The 26398-nt window shown below is 35.6% G+C and overlaps 1 protein-coding gene across 1 annotated transcript; it reads left to right on the forward strand.

The window, feature by feature from the left end:
• The first annotated feature begins 1012 nt into the window (after window positions 1-1012).
• On the forward strand, window positions 1013-25417 carry LOC109154463 (neurofilament heavy polypeptide-like). Its single transcript, XM_019302240.1, has 3 exons — window positions 1013-1057; window positions 17202-17213; window positions 24891-25417. Exon 3 carries the CDS (start codon window positions 24912-24914, stop codon window positions 25323-25325), a length of 414 nt encoding a protein of 137 aa, XP_019157785.1. The 5' UTR covers window positions 1013-1057; window positions 17202-17213; window positions 24891-24911; the 3' UTR covers window positions 25326-25417.
• Window positions 25418-26398: the final 981 nt, after the last annotated feature.

Raw genomic sequence — 26398 nt, forward strand, 5'->3', positions numbered from 1 at the left:
AGTGGGGGTGTTATGGTATTACAGTGACCATTTAGCGCGGGCAGATTCCAGAATACACCAACAGCGTTGACAACATACACCAATAGTGTAATGAAACACACCAATGGTGTACTCTCGTGTTATGGTAATTACAATGGCCATTTATAGCGGCCGGGTTCCAGAATACACCAACAGTGTTGACAACATGCACCAATAGTGTAATAAAATACACAACAATGTGATTTTCCCTATTTCGGTGTGTTATGACGAGTTTATCCTTGCAGTTCGCTGGGTAGGAGAATGAGCGCGAAAATACTGAAAAAATCTTGATTAATATGATTCATTGGATCTATCTAATCTAATGGCCTATAATTGACCATATGACCACACCTAACAACATGACCACATGTGATCACCCATATATATATATATATATATATATATATATATATATATATATATATATATATATATATATATATATATATATATATATATATATATAAAGATAAAGATATAAAGATAAAGAAAAGATAAAGATAAAGATAAAAAGATGATTAAAAATGATTTTTAATTTACTGTTATCTAATTTAATTAATTGTTCTTTATTATAAATTTTTCATGTTTTTTTTTTCTTTTTGGAAAAATGCTTATATTACGTAATATTTTTGAGATACAACAAAAAATTACATAAAAATAAATGAACAAAAAAGAGACCATTTGACATCTCGTGTATTCACTTTTTTTTATATGTGAACCAAACGTGCTGTTAGAGATAAGCAAAACAACTCCGATTAATTATTTTGAGGTTCTCCTTCTTCTGCGAGGTTAGGATCGAAGAAACCCGAGTAGTAATTTTCTCATGCAAAATAAATATAAATATATAAATTAAAAAACGAGTGGTACCTAATTATCTCAAATATTTATTTATTTATTTATTAATTTAAGATGAAGAGTGAGTCTCGCATTCCTAAATACTGCTATAAATAGAGGGTTCATTTTATTATCTCATAAACAGAGAACAAACAAATAAAAATTAAAAAGAAAAAAATTAATCGATCAAATTAAAGCACAGATCGAAAAAATATAATGGCCGTCGCTGAGACGAAATTGGTTGCAGTGTTTGTGGTATGCATGGTGGTCCTGTCCGCCGTGAACGACGGCGTTTCCAAGGCGGAAGCCGGCAGCGAGGCGCCAGCTGGCAGCCCGGCGGAAGCCGGCGGCGAAACCAATCTGTACAAGGATTGTTACGAGACGTGCATGAAGAGCTGCACGAAAGACTGCAAGACGAAGTGTGACACTGAGTGCAAGGACACAGAGGCCAAACTGAAAAGCGTTGAAGGTTAGATGATGATAGGCATCTGATCTGAGGTGAATTGAATAATAATGTAGTTATTTAGTCGAATAAATTCTTTTTATTTTTATTTTTTTAAATTATGAATTACCTATATATATTGTACTGATTGTACAAGGTGCATGTAATTGAATGTTATTCATTCATTAATACTCCCTAATGAGTTACTCATTTAATTAAAAAGAAAAAAACCTACATATTAAAATTCTTGGCATTCGATCACCATTGAAGAATATACTTTGTACTAAGATTAAATTTGAGGATCAAATCACTCGAATTTTGAAGGTCCTTTTATGGAGTGAGACATTCAATTATCCTTTTATAAAGGAACCATGTTTAAAATGTAAGTATTACATTTTTTTTTGATAAGAAATAATCAGGCATAGGGCTATATATTCCTCGTAGACTTATTGCATCATCTTCAAATTAAAATATATTTTTATGTGTAACGCTTCATAAATCCAACCAAGGGATCCGTTTTTGCCAGAGGCCCTTCTGTGTAACAAAGGAATTGAAGGATGTGTAGTCTAGTGGTTGTGAATATTATTAGTTTTATTTTTACTTGTCAAATTTATAATATATTAAACACTATATATATATATATATATATATATATATATATATATATATATATAGCGAGAGAGAGAGATATTTTGATTCAAATGAGAACAGGGCTTCCCGTGAGGTTGGTGTGGTTTAAATGCACCATACAATGTTTGAAAATGCACCAGAATGAAAGTGCACTATATGTTTGAAAATTGAGTTAATACCCAAAATCGTCCTCGACTATAGTGGTTTTTTACAATTTCGTCCTAAACGACTTTGGTGACCTAATATCGTCCCAGACTTTTGTGTTTCGCTCAATTTAGTCCTCGACTTTTGTGTTTTTGCTTAATTTAGTCCCTCATTTGTTATTCTGTCCATTTGGTGTTAAATAAATGGACAATTCAGTAATGTCAATATTGATCTCTCTTTACTTTCAACTTGTGAAGTGTGAAATTCCTCTTTCTTGTACGAATTACACCCAGAATTACTCCCGGACCTGCAAATCAAAGTTTATATTCGCAGTTTTAGGAGTAATTCGTAAAAAAAAAAGAATTTCGCAGTTCACAGTAAAGAGATGTCAATATTAAAATTACTGAATTGTCTATTTATTTAACACCATATGGACAAAATAACAAATGAGGGACTAAATTGAGCAAAAACACAAAAGTCTGGGACTTAATTGAGCGAAACACAAAAGTCTGGGACGATATTAGGTCACCAAAGTCGTTTAGGACGAAATTGAGAAAAACCACTATAGTTGAGGACGATTTTGGGTATTAACTCTTTGAAAATTGCACCACACATAATGATGTATTTACATACACTTTTGTGCATTTATGCCAACCTAATAATGTTACAATTAGGGATGTCAATTGGATCAATCTTTTTGTTTTGGGCTATTAGGCTTATCGATTTGGTTTAAACTTTATAGCCCAAATTCTAAAATCTTGATTTGTCGAGTTTTTGAGCCGGCTCAACTAAAATTTTTGACATTAAACTTTTAATTTTAATAACTTAGCGCATTTATACTAACACTAGTTTTTTATGCGCATTGCGCGATTGAGATAATGCCCAATGTTTTTTTTTAATAAGTACTTTAAAGTATATTAAGGCAAGATTATATTGAAATTGTTCATGCATAGATAATTGAAGGTTGAATTTGCGTATTTAAATAGGTAATTCTTCTCCCAAAGGTTGAGTCCCCAACCCCAAAGGCCCCCCACACTCTGACTCGACAGAGCATTGTGGGAAGTTGTAAATCACGGTGACAGACAGGACCAAATGCCGGTGCGAACAAGGAATCTGCCCACTTTGGACATAATTCCCGCACTGCCGCCGCCGAGGTTCAAACCTTGGTCTCTTCTCCCAAATACTCCCCACTAAACCATTGAGCTAAGCCCATGCGGGTTAAATAGGTAATTCTAAGTTTACAAATGCAAGATATTATAGTCAAGATTGATTATAATTGTCAATAAAATAATTGTATAGGTATGGTTGAAACCAAATACGGGACATAAGGGAGAACAAATAAAAATTAGGGCATAAAATATTAAATATATACTAATATTGTTTGAGGAGATTTCGACATTAGGATTTGTGGTTAAGTTCTATTAAGACTTTAATATTAGAATTAGATTAATGGTGTAATTATAATTCTATATTAGACGTTAATATTAGAATTAGACTAACGGTGAATTAACGGTATTTAACGGAAAAGTTAAATGGATAATCATATAATTAAGGATAAATTAGAAAAACTTAAAAAAAATTAAAACCTGAACAATTTGAATCATTCATTTGATTTAATAATTTGACGGTCATTTTTTCTACCCAATGTTAATAATTAAATAAATTCGTTGGTCAAATCCGCTAATATAATCCGTAACTGCTGATTGTCAAACAAGGACATTGCAAGGTAGTTCTCACTTCAATTTGTTGTGTGATTTGAATATTCTCTTTGTCACAAAATCTCTCAAGTAGTTAATATGGTTGGCTTTATTAATTATATATTTTTTAATTTTTTCATGGTATTAATAAAATACTTGGTAAATAAATATATAGCATTATTTTGTATTATAACTTTGATATTTAATTAGAAAAATAGTGCACAAAAAAGATAATAGACAATGTAGTGAATATAATCAATTGATGAATTTGAATGTAAAAATTTTTACATTTTGAGAAAAATAAAGACAATATAACTAATGAAAATATTTCTCTTAATTAATTTATTGATAATGAATATTTTTTTTTTACTGAATTAAGACATTGTAAGGACAATGTAGCGAATATAATCAATTAATAAATTTGAATATAAAGAATTTTTATATTGTAGAAAAATAAAGACAATATAACTAATACAATTATTTCTCTTATTTAATTTATTGATAATGAATAATTTTTTTTTTTGAATAAAGGCATTGTGGATACATAATTCTAAATTAAAGAAATGCATATCTATAATTTTTTGTTGTAGCTACTAAATTATTATTTATATAATTTCCTAAGAGTAAAATAGAGTACTAATTATGCCAACTTTGATTGGGATGAGGTTCGAACCTAAGACCTTTTTTTTTTTTTTTTTTTTATTGAAATCAATGAGTAAGTTAACGGTGAACTAACGGTAATTCTTAAAATTTTAACGGAATTTGTAACGGTGTGTGGGTATTTTAGGAAATTTTAGTGTAAAATTTAAATCTTATCAATCTTTTAATCAATCTGAGCCATTCATTTGATTAAAATCTGTGACCGCCATTTTTTCTACCCATTATAAGCCTAACTCTCTTGGGCTCTTATTAGTTAACGGAATTTGTAACGGTGTGTGGGTATTTTAGGAAATTTTAGTGTAAAATTTAAATCTTATCAATCTTTTAATCAATCTGAGCCATTCATTTGATTAAAATCTGTGACCGCCATTTTTTCTACCCATTATAAGCCTAACTCTCTTGGGCTCTTATTAGTATAGTAGATAGTAGAAATATTAACTTGTACATCATTTAATCAACCTAAACCTTCACTCCCAAATTTCAACTAAAAATAATTACTATATTTACATGCACTTTAATATAATAATTATAATATTTTTTTTTTAATTTTTCATTAGTTATTTTCATAAAAATTTTCATAAAAATATTTTATTCTCTAATATATTTATTGATATATTTATTAAAATTTTATTTTAAACTTAATACAAATATTAAAGATGAGCTTACATATAAACTAAAAAAATAGAAGTGGTAGAGGTGGCCACGTGGCAGTTCAAGGTCGAACCAATCTTGAACCGGCTCGGAAAAAAGTGGACATGGGCTTGTTAAGGGTCGATTTAGGTCTTTTTTAAAATAAATTCGGGGCCTAGCATGGAACTGGCCCATGGAAGGCCCGAGCACGGTCCAGGCACGGGTTCGGCTCGGGCAAACACAACCAATTTATCCCTATAAATACCCTTACCCAATTTATTTTTATCACACAAAAATTCTTAATCCTACACTCTCTTAGTTCTACTCACAACAATTCTTCATAAATTAAAAGCAAATCCAATTTAAAAGTCTTTTATAAATTTTTAATTTATCACTCTAACATAATTTAGTGAGTAAAAATCAAATGAACTTTATAAACTATACTATATTTTATAATATTTATAAGTTATCAAATAATATTAAGTCTTATATAAAGTTTTAATAGTACAAGACTACAAGTATAAATGTATTTAACATCATTTATAAATTTTAGTTTAGTAGAAAATCATGTTAATTTTAGATTTTGAGATTAATAATTAAAATATTATTTTTAACAAAAAAATATTAATTTTAGAAAAGTGTGTGACTCTCTGTGTGTGCGAGTGCGTGCGTGCGTGTGTTATTATTGTATCAAGATTTTGAAGTAGCTTAATTGGAAAGAACTTAAATTAGTTATTAGGAGGTCAAGGGTTTAAATCTTATTTCAAACAAAATATATCAATTTATAAAAAAAAAATTATATATTTAAAAAATATTACAAATTACGGGTCTAGCTTGGGATCGGCCCACAAGAAGCCTGGGCCCAGGCCCGGACTAGTAGTACAATCCTTAATGATTGTTTCATCATTAGCATCCACATTTTGCAGGTTATCAACAATAACTATAGGGTTAGGGATTCACAGGAAGGAAAATTGAACACATGAATTTCGCAAGTGGTAAATGAAAGAGGATGAAGTCTTGCAATTATCAAAATGTCCTTCGATTTAACAGTCATTGAATGAAAATTCAAAGGGAGGACTACATTGAGCAATAACACAAGTTTGAGATTAAATTAGGCCATAAAAGTCATTTAGAACGAATTTAAGAAAAACCAGCGTAGGATCATTTGGGTATTAACTCATTTAAAATCATTAAGTGTCATACCTACTAGTCGACACCAGATGACGAAAGCCTATAGCTAAAGTGTTAAACTGTTGTTGCTATCGCAGATGAAGACCTATTGTTGGTTTTATTGATCACCGGAGTAGTCAAGAGGCGGGCCAACACAACCAGAATACTTAAGACAATGGTTGTCGGAAAAATAACCTTTTGTTTGCTCTTGTGTGCATGTGTAAAGCTTAACATTTTTCAAAGTATACAAGGCCTATTTATACAAAAACTAAGGGACCCAAACTAGGCAACTCTATCTTGTCATAAATGCAGTCGATCTTCCTTTATACCACTAATTCTCTTTCCTAAATACAATTGATCTTATTTCCTTATAGCCTTTGCATTTCCCACCGCCTTCCGCGAGATCCGCTCCTCAAATCTTCTATGGATTCCGCCGTATCTTCTCTACCTGTCTGTATCCGCCTGGCTGTCCATAAGCAATGTTTAGCTGAGGAACTCGTACTACCTCGCGTACGCTAGTCTGTTTTGCCCAGTGCTCACTAGAACATCTCGTACTGCCTCAGGGACGGTCGTCCCTAAGAGTGTCCCTTTGTGCTCTGTTCACTATTTAGACACGATTTTTGTCATTACTACATGGTTTTCGACCATGTTCGAGGTTTTCGACCATGTTCGAACCATAGTCATTTTTTTCCACTTCCTTTCATATTTTTAAGTTAGATTAGGCTTAGATTTAAGTTCATTAACATATTTCAAGCTTGTATTGAAGGATCTACACTTGGATTTCAAGATTCTACCATCAATTCAATAGAGAAGCTTATTTTCCCTTTTTTTTTTTCTCTTTATCTTGCAATGTTTAGGGTCCGTTTACTAACAGAAAACTGTTTTCTGTTTTCATTTTCTAATTTTTCAGTTTTTCATTCTCTGTTTTCAATTTTCTGTTTTCTGTTTAGAAAACTTGTTTACTAACATAAAACTGTTCTCTGTTTTCTAATTTTTTTAGTTTTCACCTAAAATTTAGTTTATTGAGTTCAATCAAAATCTAAAACATTATATAGAGTTTAATTCTTAATTTTGATAATGTAAATAATGTCTAACTTTAAAGTATAAGCAAATAAATTATGTTTAAATAAGTAAGGTAAGTAGAAAAGATAGAAGATAGTGATAAGTAAAATAAGATGATAATGAATCTAATCATAGTAATGTGGTTATAGTGACATATAACTAAATAGATGAGAGATGATTCTGTTTTCTATTTTGAAAACAGTTTTTAAGTGTGTTTCAGTTTTCCGGAAATTTTCAGAAATTATTTTCAGTTTTGAAAATGAAAACTGTGTTAGTAAACATGTTTTTTGTTTTCTATTGTATATTGTTAATGTTTGGTGTACAACATTCATTAGCATGTTTTGGAGGATTCTTGGCCTCAATAAGAGTTGAGTCAAGATTCCAAACCACTCCTTGCATAAACCAAATTTCTTCATATGAAAATAGGGGAAATTGGGGGCTTAGATGTTTTGTATGCTTGAAGAACTTGGAGTTGATGCATCATGCGAGTGACTAAGTGGGACAATTTCTTGTTCTAATCCATGTTTATTGATCACGATAGTGAATTTTGGACTAGGATTCCTACGTGCATCCCCTCTATCCCTTGGTTGTGTGATTTTCCTTAATCCTTAGGTTGTGTTATGCATCTAGAATATAATGCTTCCTAGCTTGAGTCCTATTTCTTTGTTAATGTCACATGGAATCCTCCGAGTATAGTGATTTTGCCACGTTTAGTCCTAAACTTTCAAATTGACCATCTGTGGTCCTTCGAGTTTCAAATTTAACCATTCATGGCCTAAGTTAACCACTCATGGTCCTTCAACTTTAGAAATTTAACCACCCGTGGTCCTCTTGAAAGGACCATGGTTGGTTAAAGTTTAATAGTTGAAGGACTATTGATGATTAACTTGGATCATAGATGGTAACAATTTGAAAGTCGAAGGACCACATGTGGTCAATTTGAAAGTTTAGGACTAAACGTGACAAAACCACTATACTTTGAGGATCTCGGATGGTATTAACTCTTTCGTGTTTATATCTTGATAATATGTTTTTGTGTTACTTTGTTTATTTACCATAACATTAAAACTTGTTATGAATTGCATAGCTTCTTGTTGATTTCCTAGTGATAGTGCCTGATTTCTTGTGATTGCATATTGATGAGGACAATTTTCACGCATCCATCAAGTATCAAATTACAGTACAATGTTAAGATATTGTTCCACTGGAGATGACTCTTGTAATGTTAGGAATTGATGCAAAGTGGAGTTAAGCACAAGCTAGAACTATCCTTTTATAAGCTATACCTATCAATAAAGAGTTGGTTTGACAAGATTAAGCTAATAACAAATAAGACAAGTAAAACAAAGGACTAGGATTTGGTTGATTCAAGCTAAGATATATTACACTAAGCATTAGGGAATTAAACAAGGCATAGGGTAAGTGAGATGCACAAAAGTGTCCAAATACCACTCTCGTAACTATTTGGACTTGCGACCTAACCTTAAACTCCATTCTCGTTGCAATTCAATCCAAGGTTGCTCAAACAAGAACACAAGGCATAAATTCTCCTTAATACCCGAAATACTCTAGTATTGGGCATCAAGTGTGTGAATGTGTGGCAAGTGTACAAGTTGTACTCTTGTAGCAACAAATACACTCAAAATCAAGCATATAATTGAGATCCAACAATTATACACAATTTTACTACAATCCCACTTCACACAACTAACCCTAGAACACCCAAATAATCCTTTTTTTTTTGTTTTTTGTTTTTTGTTTTTGTTTTTGCAATACAACTCAAATAGGCACCAATAGCAAGAAATCAAACCAAATCCAAGTCCTAAAACACTTAGCTACTCATAATCTAACATTAGATACACAATATTAAAGGAGTAATTGAAAGCATAGATGAAAAGTAAAGATAAGAGATAATAAGAAAACTTCTTTATTGAAGCTTTGAAATCCAAGATTTCAATGTGTTATTGAGCTTGGAAATGGAAAGGAACAAGAAATCTACACTAATCTAAGCTATACTAGAGCTAAACCTAACTAAGGAATGAAAGGGAAATGAAAGATGTGTTTTTGGGGTAAAAAAGCCCCTTTTAAATTCGCAAAAACGGGCTGGTATGTGTTGCAGAGGGCTGGCCATGAGTGTGGCCACATGTGTGGCTTCAGCCGTGGCCAGAAATGCAGTTTACACTGCCCAGTGGCCACGGGCATGGCCACAAGGCAGTGCGCACTGCCTGTGCACTAAGTCTATCTTCTAGGTAATTTTTCATCCTCAAAAACTTCAAATTAGTGTTTGTGGTCTGCATTAAAGTTGTAGCTCTTCAAGTTAGTTTTCCAATAACATAAAAATTACTTGATTTGGACAATCCTACGCAGAGATATGATCAAAAAACCGAGCAGTGGATGATTTGTGCTGGAATTTCAACTTCTTGCTCTTTTGCTCCATTTTTGCCTTTGTTTGTCCAAATGACCAAGACCAATAAACACACCATAATTTGGCTCTCTTAATGGTGTTTCCCCTATCTTCATAGTTTCTCATTGGCTCTCATTGACTCTACATGTATCCGAAATGCTCCAAAAATCATTCAATTCATCTAAATCATCAAGAATTACTCATAAGCACACAAATGAATCAAATGAGGACACTTTGGGCAAAATTATAACAAATAACAAGGAAAATAAGCTTAAATGCAATGCGAAAGCATTAACATTTTGGCACTTATCAACTGCCACACTTAAACTTTTACTTGTCCTCACGGTTCGATTTGAACTTAACCGAACATTATAGCAACTGAATTGAAATAGTAGAGACGATTCTTGTTACAATTCATCATAACTGAAAAAATTGTTGAATTTAAAATATTTTAAAATAGAAAATAGAATTTATAAAAATAAATAAATAAATCAATTTTGAACCGGCGGTTCAAACCGAAACTGGAATCAGAATAAATGCAAATTGGAACTAAACAAATTTATTGTAGAAAAAAATAAATGAAATAATTATTTTAAGGGTAAAAAATGTCCATTTAACATCAAGGGTCTGTTTGGAAAGCCGGAAAATGATTTCTGGAAATCATTTTCCGAGTTTCTGGTGTTTGGGTAAGCGGAAAATGAAGTGGTCAAAGGAAAATGGTTAATAGTCAATGGAAAATGAGGGTTGATTTCCGTAAAATGACTTCCCCTTTTTTTGGGGGGAAGTCATTTTCCATCTTCTAAACACACACATAAACACCAGACTTCCTCCTTCAACAACATTCAACAACACCATACCTTCACTGGTTTTTGGCCAGAAACCAGAGAAAAGTTCTCTGGTTTCCGGTGGAAACCAGCGAGTTTTTCTCTGGTTTCCGCCGGAAACCAGAGAGCTTCTCTTTGGTTTCCGCCGGAAACCAGAGAGTTTCTATCTGGCTTCCGGCCGCGGAAACCAGAGAGCTCTCTGGTTTCCGCCTTTCAGGCCGGAAGCCAGAGAGAACGGCGGAAACCAGAGAGTTGTACTCTCTGGTTTCCGCCGTTTTTTTTTTTGTTTTGTTGTTTTATTTTTTATTTTTATTTTTTATTTATTAAATAATATTATTTGATTTTATTAATAAATTTTATTATTTATAATATTATTGTAAATGTTATATATTTTAAACAAAATAATTAATTATTTAAAATGTTTAATTATACTTTTTTTTTTTGAAAGTAAAAATGTTTAATTATACAATTCTACATCATTTTCAGAAAATGAGCCAAACATCAAAAGATAGTTTTCCATTTTGCAGCCAAACACCGAAAAGGAAAATGACTCATTTTCTAGAAGTCATTTTCCAGAAGTCATTTTCCTGTTTTCCAAACGGACCCCAAAAGGGGAAAAACAACCACTTTTAGGGTCCGTTTGGAAACCTAGAAAATGACTTCTGGAAAATGTTTTCTTAGTTTTCAGTGTTTGGATGCAGTAGGAAAATCCAGTCAACAGAAAATATTTTTAATTGACTAGGGAAATGTAGGCATTTTTGCGGAAAATGACTTATGCCAAATTTTGGCGTAAGTCATTTTCCGCCAACACTCAAAACATGGTTGCCTTAATTGCTGTCGTTGCCTTCGATTCCTCAGTTTCCATCCATTCCTATATTTTCCAAAATGCAACCAAACACTCGAAAGGAAAATGAGTCAGTTTCCGAAAAACATTTTCCAAAAGTCATTTTTCCTCTTTTCCAAACGGACCCTTAAAATAATTGAGGGGATAAATATGGATACATAAATAACTCAGGGGGAAAAGTTCTATAAGCTTATAATCCAGGGGAAAAAGGGTCATTTTCTCTATCTTCTATTATCAATATGCTAAAAAATTGATTTTTAATTTATTGTTATCTAATTTAATTCATTGTTCTTTATTATAAATTTTTCATGCTTTTTTTTTTTGTTGGAAAAATGCTTATATTCCGTAATATTTTTGAGATACAAACAAAAAATTACATAAAAATAAAAGAACAAAAACGGGACCATTTTATTAGGACTCTATCTATATATTTGAGTCTACTTATGATTCTCAATCCTAGTCTCCCCCTATCTCCTCTTGTATATATACCTAGATCCTGTAGTCTTATAATCTATTATAATCTAATCTATTACTGTTAATACAATTCATTACAGTTCTAATTTGGTATCAACTAGCTATGGTTTATTTCCCATGGCCGACGGTTCTGTGAATTCCTCCTAACGGACCGTTTCCAATGCTGATATCTCATCGGTCACTGCCACCATGACCACCTTGTCCACCGCTCACCACTTTATTAGCGTCAAGCAGACCTATCGGAACTTCCTATTTTGGCGAGCACATTTTATTCATTTTCTCAACGGACATGATCAAATGGGTTTCATTGATAGATCAAACCCTTGTCCACCGGCCATGATTTTGACCGGCGAGGAAGGGGCGTTGCCGCGGCCGAACCCTGACCGCTCCGCATGGGTTCGTCAAGATCAAGCACTCATCTCCAAGCTCATGTCCTCTTTATCTAATGAAGTTATGCCCTTGGCGATCGGGCATCACATGAGCTGTGCGGTTTGGACAGCCGTTACCTCTGCCCTGACTTCATCATCGCGGTCTCGCTCATTGAACCTTCTCGGGAAACTCCAAACTCTTCAGCAGAGTGATGCCTCTGTTGCGGATTATATTGGCCGAGCTCAGGTTCTCATAGAAGATCTTACTCTCGATGGCCAGCATGTCCCTCTTGAAGAACAAAATATATACATTTTCAGGGGGTTACGACCCGAATTTCGAGGTTTCATGTCTTCTCTAAACGTTCGCAGCACACCTGTTACCCTACATGAGCCACAGACCTTGTAGGCGCCGAGGAATTCGTTGCCGGCGGTGGGGGACCGAATGCATCACCGGGGGCTTTTTCCGTCCAGAAATCTAGGCAACAACATCATGGTAAGGGCAGCTCGTCGCGGAGCGGCGGGCGTTGCTCCGGGCAGTCCGACAGTCAGTCTGGGCAATCCCGTGGCGATGGTGGCGGCCATCGCGGCAATGGTGGTCATGGCCGTGGAGGTAGAAACGACAATCGTCAACCTAAGTGTCAGCTTTGTGGGATCCTAGAGCACACTGCGTGTAACACCCTGGAAATTCATTCCCTATAACCCGAATTAATTCCTTAATTAATTTCTTGTGGCTTTACAATTCTTATCCTAATTTCCCTTTGAAATTAGTTGAAGGACCTAGTTGACCAAATTCCTTATCCTTTTAATTTGGTCAATGAGTTGTACCTTAGGCTTTAGCCCTTGTACCCTAGACTTTGTCTTTCTCCTAACTCGTTTTGGGAGGAAGAGGCCCTTTTGGTATTTTCACACAATGCTAGCATTAAAACCCTACCCTAACCAAGGAAGCCAAATCATTTTTCAAGATTTCTCTTCTCTCTACATCTCTTTCTTGCCCCCTACTCCCCCTTCTCTCTAGGAAATCCTAGAGTTCATCTTCACAAGTTCTTCAAGAAATCCCAAGCCAAGATTCCTTCCAACACTACAAGGCTAGCAATGGTAAGATCTAACCTTCCTTACCTTTTCCTTACAAGATTCCTCCATCTTTTCCCTAAATCTTTCTTCTACCTTGTGGGTTTTGGGAGTTTGTAGAAGATCTAGTGGTGGGTGAAGTGCTAGGTTGATCTAGAGGAGCTTTGGTCTTGCTTTGAGGTTGAAGAAGGTGTTCTTGGTCTAAAAGAGGTAACCCATGCTACACAAAATCAATTTTCACTTGATAATAATGATCGTTGACTTCTATGTGATGTTCTTGATGTGTTATGCATGATCTTGTGATAATGAATGCTTAGAGCTTGTATTTAGGGTTCTTGTATGCTATTGTATGAGCTATTCATGGGTTCAAGTCATATCTTTATTGTATGGAAGATTTGGGGTCACTTGGACTTGAACTTGACCTTGAAAGTGGAAATCCGCGAAGTGCTGAATTTTGTGCAGGGGTGTTCCCTGCGGGAGGAACCACGGGGGGGGGGGGGGGGGGGGGATGTCCCACCCGTGGCTCCACCCGCGGGGTACATGTTTAAGAAAGGGTGGGTGGTTGTCCGCCCACCGATTCGCCCACTTGTGTGTGATTCTTTGGCCTCCATTTGATTAGATTGTTGAGCTTTTGTGTGTCTCCTTGATGTTACTTATGTCTAGAGCAATGTCTTAAGTGTCCATGTGATGTGAGCCAAATTGTGCATATTTCGTGTATTGATAGGTTTGAGTTCATAATTTTAGTAATTTAATTTCTTATTCCCTTGTTTTATTATTTAGTTATGGTTGACACTTATTTTGAATGTTTTACGGCGTTTGTTAGTGTTTTTGAACCATTGTAGGTTAAAGTTATGAGCAATGGAAATCTTAGAACAAATTTGAGGTCAAAAGTGGACCAAAAGACACATATACAGCAAGTTTGATGCGTTGAGCCAAAGAATCGATGCGTCTAAAATTTCCAGTAGATAATGCGACTGAGACCAGGTGGTGAATGACGCTGCACTGCACTGAATTGCAATAATTAAAGGGGCGGTCTCAAATTCGAAAGAAAAGAGGAGCAGCGCTGAATCACATGCAACAAATTCCAATTTAAAGCGAAAGGTTTTGATTGGCAAATCAAATAGAAAGGGGCGGCGCTGATTTGCATGAAAAGCAAAAGGAATTATTTTCCAATTCAATTTGAAAGTGGGCTGCACATTTCCAAATTAAGAGGCGAATAGTAATTTCCAATTTATTTCGTAAGGCGTATTCCATCATCAAAATAAGAAAATTTCAATTTCACCCCAGTTTGACTCTCATTATAAAATCCCACTTTGATTCAACCCTAGAGGTCATTCAGAGATTTTTAGAGACAAGATAGGGAGAAATCAAGAGCCACAAGTTATTTTGGGAAGTAAGAAGAAGACTAGGGAGATTCGGTAGAATTGTCTGGTTCATTCTTGTACTCTTTTGATGATCTGTAATTCTTTATTTATATTTACTATGTATAATTTAGCCATGCTCTACTAAATTATTTAGAGATTCTTGGGTAAAAGTGTTTATGAACCTATGTGTCTGAGCTCACAGTTTCTTTAATATATTATTATTCAGGTTTAATACTTGTGTTGCAATAGTGATTGTATTGTTGTTGTTAGTAGTTAAACGACCGTAATTACTTGCTTCATAGCCATATTCATGTCTGAACGGGAGTTTGACATAAATTATGGCATACACAATTGCACCTAATTGTTGCACCTTGGGAAATGGTAATTTATTAGGGAGATTTAATTCTTGATTATTGCCAGTTCGGGAGATGGTAGTAGTTAGGGATTTATTATGATGCATGTTCTTGTTTTATTGGGTGGTTATCGCACAGAAGTGGATATTCACCAGTGTTAGTGACTACGGGAATAGCTCTAACCGCTTTGCATCCTCACACTCGTATGAACTTGGATTTAATATTACATTAGGTTAGGCACTAGGGGAATAAATACTTAAATCTTAGGAATTTCAGTCTTTCCCCATTGTTTTCGAAACCTCTGAATCATAGCTTTATTTTATTTAATTTATGCAACCAATCGTTCAAGTCAATTGTTAGGATTAGCTTTGAAGAATAAATTAGTAACTAGTGATTGATACAACTACTTCCCTGTGGATCGATTACCCGATACTCCGGGTATTATTTGTTTGCAAATATACTACACATCAAATTGGCTGGCGCCGTTGCCGGGGAAGTGGCGTTCTAGTATTGACATTAGTGAAATCTTTATTCTAGGAGTCTAGTCCATTTTTATTTTATTATTTTATTTTATTTGGCTAACGGTTAATGAGTTGTTCTTGTTGAGCGTGATTTTTATTTAGAAAACAGAGAGGGATGGCACAAGAACAAGAAAACCAAGCTGAAAGATCAATGTCTGACTATCTTGCTCCGGATGTTGAGGAGCATGGTAGCATCAATATTCCAAATGTGGAGGCAAACAACTTTGCAATCAATCCGGCCATACTCAATATGGCTGCATCGGATCGATTTGGAGGGACACCCACGGAAGATCCCAATGCTCACATCACCAAGTTCCTACGACTTTGAGGTACTTTCAAGATGAATGGAGTCACTCAAGATGCAATTAGACTTAGGTTTTTCCCCTTCACACTGAAGGACAGGGCTGATGATTGGTTATCCTCACATTCAGATAACCATTTTGATACTTGGGAAAATTGCATGGAGAATTTTTGAAGAAGTTCTATCTTATCTCCAAGACTCAAAGGATGAGAAGGGCAATTCAAAACTTTAAGCAACTGGCAACTGAGTCCCTAACTGAGTTTTGGGAGAGGTTTAAGGAGTTGAAGAGGCAATGTCCACACCATGGATTTCAATGTTGGGATTTGATGATGTCTTTTTTTATGAAGGACTGCTTAATAATTCTAGGATTTTGGTGGATGCTTCTTTGGGTGGTTCGTTCACAATTTTAGAGCCAACACAAGCCGAGGAACAACTGGAGAAAATTGCCATAAATGGATCTACTTGGTACACAAAGAGGTCTCCACAAAAGCTTGTAGGGGGAATTCATGAGGCGGAGCAATTAACCGCTTTGTCAACAAAGATGGATAATGTGGTTTCCATGATTCAAAAGCTTGCCCAAATTACCATCCAAAAACACAATGTGAGTCATGTTTCTACCCCTCCTACTCTTGATCAAGGTTTGATGTGCGATCTTTGTGGTGGTGGACACAATTCGGGGGAATGTCTCAACGATTTAAATTCCCAAACCCCTATGGAGAAAATTAATATGGTGGGATATAATAGGCCCCATCAACAGTCTTTCCAACCTCAAGGGACCTACAATCCTAATAATTTAAGGAACCACCCCGATCTTTCATGAAGTAACCCAATGGGGCCGGGGCTGCCAATCCCCAACACTTTGTTAATAGAGGTCCTCCAGGTTTCCAAAGTACTCAAGTTCAATCTCAATTACCCGCTTCGGAGGCCCCACCACAATCAAATTTGGAAGCTATGATGGAGAATCTACTTAAGTTACATTTGCAAAGTGACGAGAGGTATAGGCAATTAACGAAAAAGGTGGATCAATTGAGTGCCCATAACAAGACGCTTGAAAATCAACTTGCAAATCAAGCCTCTACATCTAGCATGAAAGTCACAGGAATGTTGCCCGCTAGCACCGAAAATCCAAAGGAGCATGTAAATGCAATTGTTACAAGGAGTGACAAGGTACTTGAAGAGCCACCTCTTCCAATCAAAGCATCAATTCCTAAAAAGACAGCTGAGGAGAAGATTGAAGAGATACTTGATGGTGTAGAAGATGAGCCAACTGTTGTGCAAATTAATCCACAAGTTTAAAAGGAAATAGAGAAGCCCGTGAGAAGGTATGTACCACCATTGCCTTTTCCTCAAAAATTTGAAATAGCAAAAGAAAGTAGGTGGAAAAAGATTTTGGAGATTGTTGAGAGTTTGAAAGTCTCAGTTCCCTTACTTGATTTGCTTTCACAAGTTCCCTCTTATGGAAATTTTTTTAGAGAGATTCTAGCTAAGAAAAAGAAATATGAGGAACGAGAGATGGTTGCTGTGGCACAAGAGTATCGGGTGTTGACCCCGGGTATTAGGAGGAGTATACCTAAGCATAGAGATCCGAGGAAGTTCACAATTCCTTGTGTTATTGGAGGCCGGCCTTTAAAGGGATCCCTTTGTGATTTAGGAGCCAGTGTGCGTGTTATGCCTCTTAATATTTGTCAAAAGTTACGGTTGGGAGAACCAAAACCAATCCAATTCACTTTACAAATGGTGGATCAATCCATCACAAAGCCTATTGGAATTCTTGAAGATGTCCCAGTTCATGTGGATAAGTATTTTGTGCCTTGTGAATTTATTGTGATAGATGCCCCAATGAATCCAGACATTCCACTCATTTTGGGGAGACCTTTCTTGGCCACTACTGGAGCAATAATTGATGCAAGGAAAGATTTTATGATCTTTGACTTTGGGGAGGAAAAGGTGGAATTTAATGTTCTTGATGAGTCAAAGGTCATCGATTGGAAGTCAATTTTGCACCTTGACCATACTTTCAAGGTGACACATGATTAGTATATGCATTTGAAGAGTTTATAGGGTGATGAGATCAAACTCGCGGATCAACCGGGATGAGCACTCCATAACCAGGTTAGGTCGAGCTAGCGACGTTAAACTTAGAGCTTCATGGGAGGCACCCCGTGTTATCTTTTATTGATTTCTTATTTATTGCTTTCTAGCTTAGTTTTATTGCTTTCTAGGTTCGTATTATTTTAATTTTATTGCTTTTTAGTTCGTGTTTTTTTTCTCTCTTTTCTTGTTCTCCTTTCTTTTCTTTTGCATCAGGGACGATGCAAATTTTTAAGTGTGGGGGAGGATTCATTAATTTGGGGATAATTTTAAAATTTTAAAATTTTTACTTTTGCTTGGATGACTCATATGCTATATTTGGTGAATAAGTTGCTTGTCTTAGCATGCAATTGCAATTACTCTCTCTTGTTGGTTAGTGGTTTGTTTTAGTGGTGCTTGCTGCATCTCAATTTGTGATTGATGATTTGAGGTGTAACACATACTTGATCTATTGCCTTGCCAATAGCTTTGTTATCCACTTAATAAATTGGATTAATTCTTGATCTTGTGTATTATGCATTGCTAGTGAAGGCTTATGTGAGATTCTGGTCATGGGTGTTTTGCTAGAACTTGCATCATTACTCCCTAAGTGATGTCTAAGTTTTGCATGTTTTGATGTAATTCAGGCCATTTTTGTTTAGCCATACCCTTTAAACCTGTCCATACATATGTTTTATCCTTTGTGTCCCCATTGTGCCTTTTTGTTTGTTTAAATAAGTGCTAAGCACTTATCCCTCATAGTGATTATTTTTCTTTGATTTACCTCCATTATTATAACCCTTAGCCCTTGGCCAAATATTTCCCTTCCACCCTTTGAGAGAATGAAACTTTTATCTTTATTATTTTTGTAAGAAGAGTTTTATGGAGTTGTGCCAAAAAGCAGCTGATATTACAAATGTTCAAGTGTGGGGGAGTTGAAAGATTGGACTAAAATTATCTTGTTGAATTCAAAAGAAGTCCAAAGAAAAGAAATCCTAAGAAAATAAGAGAAAAGAAAAGAAAAGAATGAAAAAAAAAAAGAAATATTGAAAATTTTGAGTTTAGACCCCCACTTTCCAAAGAGTTGATGAGTTTTTAAAATTTGCTCCTTGAAATTGTGATTTATCTCATCTCTTCCAATTTTGAAAGTATTGATAATTGTTACATTCTCTCTTTTTGGTAATTTTTCCATACCACTTTTTTGTTAGCCATCACCCGTAGCCCCATTACAAGCTAAATAAAGTCATAGTTGATCTTAACATGCATTCTTAGATTTGATCTAGGGGGTATGAAGGGAAAGCCTATAGGATTTCATGAGCCGTGTTTTACATAATCTCAACTGAGTATTTGTGCACACTTGATACTCACGTACTTTAAATTCTTGGTGCTTGGTTATTGGCTTGAGAATGGGTCTTATGTGCCAAACTAATTTGATTCTTAAAGCTTTTTGTTTTGTGGCAAGTTGGTTGGTGATTTGAAAGGTTGTGCAAGAGAGAGCATTAGTAATTTGTATGTTTTGATTTATGATTTATTCCTTGGTTTTGCTTGAGGACAAGCAAAGGCTTAAGTGTGGGGGAGTTGATGTGAGCCAAATTGTCCATATTTCTTGTATTGAAGTCACTATCAAACAGCTCTCCCTATTGAAGTATCAAGGGTGCGCTCAGCCCAGTGACTAAGAAATGGGTTTGCTTGCTTGTGGTTCTATTGTCTTATTGAGTATGTTGGTCTTTGTTCTTTGTTGTGAGTGATTAATGAGTTTATTGATGTTTCCTCTCTCTCGGCTTTAAAATGATATATACTGTATTCCCAGTTTCAAATGGTTTTGATTATATCTATGTATATTATGATACTTAACGCGTGTTGGTGGGTTACTAGAATTATTCGCTGACCGGGTGTTATCCCTTATCTTTACAGGTTGAGTAGCTTTGGAGAGCGCGCTAGTGGCCTGTAGATAGATTAGATCTCTTCCTTTAATAGTTGTTGAGGCCTGTGAGCCTAAGTAGTTGAACTGTTAGAATGCTTAGTAGTTAGTGTTTGCCTGTGCACCTAATGTTGTGTAGGTGTGAAATAACATCTCCCGGATTTGTGTATTTAGCTTTTGCTTTGCTTATTCTTAATGATTAGACTTTACCTCTTTCATAAGCTTTAATTTGATTGATGTTGTTGGTAAAATTCGGGGGTGTTACCCTGCGACCACGTGTTACAAATGGTATGTACATGATCCACATGCCAATATAATTTATCAGGGAGCTCCGTCAGATTTGTCACAGGACTCTCATACTTGGTTCCTAGATACAGGTGCAACGAATCATGCAACTCCAGATATAGCAGCACTCTCTATCTCGGACGAATACAATGGTAATGACACACTCCGTGTCAGTGATGATGGTACAGGTTTGTCTATTAGTCATATTGGCCATGCATCCATTCATACCCCTCTAGGTTGTTTCATTTGTCTAATATACTTCATGTTCCCACTTTATCTACCTCTTTATTATTGGTTCAAAAATTTGCTGTTGATAATAAAGTATTTTTTGAGTTTCATCCATCCTTTTTTGTTGTGAGCGATATCAACACCAAGGAGATTCTTCTTCGGGGCAATAGTTTCGGTGGGTTATACAAACTAGCAGTTCCTACTTCGTCACCTTCCGTGTTTCTTTCAGCTCGTGCGTCTCCGTTTGTCTAGCATGATCATTTGGGACATCCACACCATCGTGTTCTTAGTCGTATTCTTCCTTTTTGTTTGGTTAGTGGGTCTAGTAGTACTATTCATTGTAATTCTAGCTTATGTAATGTGTGCCAAATGGGTAAATCTTCTCGTTTTCCATTTCCACATGTTGATACTTCTAGTTCCAATATTTTTGATTTAATCTATACTGATATTTGGGGTCCATCTCCGATCTCTTATCTTTTGATGGTTATAGATACTTTGTTCTATTTGTTGATGATTTTTCTCGGTATACTTGGTATTTTTCCATGAAATAGAAATATGATCTCTATTATATATTTGACAAATTTCGTGTTCTTGTTGAAAGACTCTTTAATCGGAAGATCAAATCTATCCAATCTGATTTAGGTGCCGAGTAGAAAAAGTTGCATTCTTCTCTCACAAAATTAGGGATCTATCATATACAGTCATGTGCCTATACTCATGAACAAATGGCCGAGTAGAGAGAAAGCACCGACACATTATCGAAACCGGTCTCACTCTCATGGCTCGTGCGTATGTTCCATCTAGATTTTGGTATTTTGCATTTGAAACCGCAGTTTATTTAATTAACAGAATGCCATCTGCTATCTTAAATAACTCCAGTCCTCACTCTTTGTTGCATAAATCCCCTCATTCATACTCGTTTCTTCGTGTCTTTGGTTGTTTGTGTTATCCTCATCTTTGTCCCTATAATCGTCACAAAATGTCTTATATATCCTCTCCATGTGTCTTTCTTGGTTATCTCGAGTCTGTTAGGGGGTATAGATATATGGACTTACAGACTAATAAGGTGTTCGTGTGCAGGCATGTCAGATTTGATGAAGCTTTTTTTCCTTTTGCTACTAAAATCTCTATGCAGAAAATCTCATATTCTCGTGATAAACCGTGGGTTGCATCAATCCTTCATCACATGGTGACCAATCCCGATACTCATATGCAGTCCGAACCAGCACAGCAAGCCGCACCGGTTCGGACTGAACCACAGTTGTCAGCAGCGCCTGAGCCGAATGACGCAACACTGTCGACAAAACCCAGTGAAGCCGAGACAGCCTAGCAGGCTGCCGCGGTGACTACTCGTCCACGGGGGCGCCCGCGGGGATGGTCGACTCAGCCAAATATCCGTACCCATGACATGGAAACACGAAGCTGGTCCCGCACACCATCTACGGTCTTGACAGCTCAGGTTTGCTCCACTGATCCCACTTGTTACACACAGTCTGCCAAACACTTGGAATGGCGCTAGGCTATGGATGAGGAATTTAATGCCTTGTTACAGAATCAGACATTGTGTCTTGTTCCCTCTAAACATGATCAAAATGTGATTGGATATAAATGAGTTTTTCAAACCAAAAGGAAAGCAGATGGTTCAGTTGAGAGATACAAAGCCAGGTTGGTCGCAAAGGGGTTTAATCAGGTTCTCGGTCAAGATTTTTTTTTTTTTTAAACGTTCAGTCTAGTTGTAAAATCCACCACTGTTAGGTTACTTCTCTCTTTGGCTATATCTTCTGGTTGGACTGTGAAACAGCTAGATGTTCATAATGTTTTTCTTAATGGGAATTTGACTGAAACTATTTTGCATGCGACAACCACCTGGATATATTGATGCTCAATTTCCTAATCATGTCTGCTTGCTAAAGAGATCATTGTATGGGTTGAAACAGGCCCCAAGAGCTTAGTTTAACCGTCTTCATGCCATTTTATTATCTGTTGGATTCCAGGCATCGAAATCAGATGTATCACTATTCTATTACTCCCAAAATTCCATTTATGTCTATCTTCTTGTCTATGTTGATGACATTTTGGTAATGGGCAGTGATCCGACTCTTGTAAGTTATTTATTATCTAAATTATCTGCTACTTTCAAGATTAGGGATCTTGGTGAACTAGGTTTCTTTCTTGGTAATGAAACCATTAAATGCAATGATGGAATTCTTTTATCTCAACAACGGTATATGCTGGATATTTGGAAACGTCCTGGTTTGTCTGATTGTAAACCTCTATCTACTCTAATTCCTATTTCAAAATCTCTTGCTCACCCTCTACAGATTTATACGATGATCCTACACAATACCGAAGTCTTGCTGGAGCTCTTCATTATCTCACCATCACCAGACTAGATTTATCTTTTGCAGCCAATCAACTTTGTCAACACATGCATGCTCCTGCGGTAACACATTGGGAACAAGTAAAGCGTGTATTGAGGTATGTCAAAGGGACTCTATCTTATGGTTTGCGTATCCAAAAATCTGCATCCAGAGAATTACATGCCTTCTATGACTCAGACTGGGTTGGCTTCCCTAAGGATTGTAAGTCAACCAGTGGGTATGCTGTCTTTCTTGGGTCAAATCTTGTATCTTAGGTGTGCAAACAGCAAAGAACTGTGGCAAGATCCTCCACGGAGGCTGAATACAAGGGTTCAACTGATGTTTGTGCTGAAGTAATCTAGGATCTCTCCCTGTTGCGTGAAATAGACGTCCCTGGAATATCTGTTCCAAAACTATGGATTGATAATCTTGGTGCTACCTATCTGTGTGCTAATCCTATTTTTCATGCTCGCACTAAGCATGTTGAGATTGACTATCATTTTGTGAGAGACAGAGTTGCCAAATGAGAGATTCAAGTCAACTTTATCTCCACCAAAGATCAACTTGCAGATATATTTACAAAAGCTCTAGCAGGTCCTAGGTTTTCTTTTCTTAGAGACAAGTTACAGGTCACGTCTGTACCCTATACTTGAGGGGGAGTATTAGGACTCTATCTATGTATTTGAGTCTCCCTCTATCTCCTCTTTTATATATACCTAGATCATCATGTACTCCTATAATCTATTAGTGTTTATACAATTCATTACAGGTCTCATCCATTTGACATCTTCAGGCGTGTATTCATTTTTCTATATGTGTTTAGTCTTCCTTTACAAGCAACATGAATACCTGATTAAGACTTATGAGATACAAGAAGATATACAGAAATCTCAGATTTTTTTGTCAAGAATTTCTATTTTAAGTTGTGTTACTGAGATTTTTATCTAAAGATATATTCTCATATGTTACTGCAAATAACACAAGAAAATATGACAGTGATAAAAATAAACTTTTCATCTATTAGACATTAACCTTTCGTCTTTCAAACTTCTGTCTTAGAGCCTTTCATCTCAAACCTCTCTCATATCTTCTTGCCTGACCCTTTTTATATACATCACGTATTTGAGAATTCCAATTAATACATATATATTACGTATATTTAGATTCAAAAAAAAAAAAAAAAAACGATTCAATCTCTAAGCTAAGAGGAAATTACCTGAAAATTTCATGGACGTTATTAACTCCAACTTTTAATGGATAATGAACATAATTTAAATTTAAAACAACTAAATTAATCCACAGTTATAATATAACTGCCATTGATTGGGAAATAATATATATATATATATATATATATATATATATATATATATATATATATATATACACACACACACACACACACAAACACTAGTTTTTTCTACGTGATTTGCGCGACTAGCTTTTTTTTTTTTTACGTGATATTCGCGAAAACTTGTGCCTAATGTTGAAACTCGATTAGTAAATCATTTTGAAATCGATACATTACTTTTGTGAAGTGTTTTTTTTTTTTTATTTGATGAAGTTTTATAAATACTAAACTTAAAATAATATTTTAACTTCACAACTCTCAAAATATTATTTAATTTTAATAACATGTTTGGAATCCACTTATAACATACATTTACTGTATATAAATCTCTAACATTTTTAAGTCTATAATTAGCTTTGTTTCCATTAAGGTATTTTTAAAATTTGCTCGATCTAGATGCAACACCTATTTTTTCCCTTCATTTGGGTTGATTGAGAGTGTTAATAACATGAGTTTGTAAATATACAGAAGATGAATTTATTCAAATGAAACACTTTTTATGCGCGCTATTTCGATAACAGAAATTCCTCTCATTCCGTCCCTTTTTGAAAATTTATAAAGACAAAAAAAATGAATTTATACATAAGTTGTTTAAGACAATAGATGGAGAGAAAACTTAGAGATATAAGCAAAACAACTCCGATTAATTATTTTGAGGTTCTCCTTCTTCATCTGAGTTGTAATTATATAAATTAAAAAATGAGTGGTGCGTAATTATCTCAAATATTTATTTATTAATTTAAGATGAAGAGTGAGTCTCGCATTCCTAAATACTGCTATAAATAGAGGGTTGATTTTATTAATTATCTCATAAACAGAGAAGAAATTAAAAAGAAATAAATAAATCGATCATATTAATTAAAGCACAGATCAGATCAGATCGAAAAAATGACAAAATTGGTTGCAGTGTTTGTGGTATGCATGGTGGTCCTGTCCGTCGTGAACGACGGCGTTCCCAAGGCGGAAGCCGGCAGCGAGGCGCCAGCTGGCAGCCCGGCGGAAGCTGGCAGCCCGGCGGAAGCCGGCAGCCCGGCGGAAGCCGGCAGCGAGGCGGAAGCTGGCAGTCCGGCGGAAGCCGGCGAAGAAACCCAGCTGTACAAGGATTGTTTCGCGGCGTGCACGAAGAAGGAGAGCTGCACGGAAAAAGGCACGAAAGAAGGCATAGACATGAAAGCGGGAGGCAGGAAATACACCGACTGCGAGATGCAGTGCGACACTGAGTGCGTTCGCAAGGATACGGAGGATAAATTGAAAGACATTCCAGGTTTAGCTGATGATTTGACTTATAAGGGAAGAAGATAGATGATGATGATGATGATGATAGGCATCCGGTCTGAGGTGAATTGAATAATAATGTAGTTATTTAGTCGAATAAATTCTTTTTATTTTTATTTTTTTAAATTATGAATTACCTATATATATATTGTACTGATTGTACAAGGTTAGGGGTGTAAATTAGCCGAGCCGTTCGCGAGTCACTCGTGAGCGGTTCGGTCAACGCTCGGCTCGAACTCGGTCAAAATTGAGCTCGGCTCGAGCTCGAGCAGCTCGTGGATTAAACGAGCACGAGCCGAGCTTAGGTATTGTAGGCTCGCGGCTCGACGAGCCGCTCGCGAGCATTATAATATATTATATGATATATAATATATAATATAATTATATTATATTTAGTATATAAAAATAATAATTAGGGGGGGGAAAATTAAGATACTTTAATAATTATGTATAGATAAAATTCATAAAACAAAGTAGTTTAAATTTTAAATCAAACAGGTCAAATTCGAGATCAAAATTGAGCTCAAATTTGAGCCTAAACTCGAGCTTGAATTCGAGCCTGAACTCGAGCTCAAGTTCAGGCTCGAATTCGAGCTCGAGCTCGAGCAGCTCGACAAATGCCGAGCTCGAGCTCGAGCATCAGTTCACGAGCTCGAACGAGCTCGAGCTCGAGCTCGAGCAGTGCTATCATTAACGAGCACGAGCATGAGCCTACCCAGGCTCGGGCTCGGCTCGGCTCGTTTACACCCCTATACAAGGTGCATGTAATCGAATGTTATTCATTCATTAATACTCGATTCGTAATGAAAAATAATCAGTCTTATGGCTATATATTCTTCTCAGACTTATGCATCATCTTCAAAATATATTTTTATCTTGACCTGATCGGTCTTATGATTTTTATGTGTAACGCTTGATACATCCAGCCAAGGGATCCGATGTGTAGTCCAGTGGTTGTGGTTTTGAATTAACATCCGTTACGTTAAATATAAGTTTTATTTTTACTTGTCAAATTTATAATATATTGAAAATGAGAACAGGGCTTCTCGTGAGGTGCACCACATAATGTTTGAAGATGTACCAAAATGAATATGCAGTAC

This window comes from Ipomoea nil, unplaced genomic scaffold, assembly GCF_001879475.1.
Source record: "Ipomoea nil cultivar Tokyo-kokei standard unplaced genomic scaffold, Asagao_1.1 scaffold2647, whole genome shotgun sequence".
NCBI classification, from domain to species: domain Eukaryota; kingdom Viridiplantae; phylum Streptophyta; class Magnoliopsida; order Solanales; family Convolvulaceae; genus Ipomoea; species Ipomoea nil.

Excerpts from the sequence above, each read along its gene's own strand:
- LOC109154463 (XM_019302240.1), top strand. The coding sequence starts at position 24,912 with ATGACAAAATTGGTTGCAGTGTTTGTGGTATGCATGGTGGTCCTGTCC.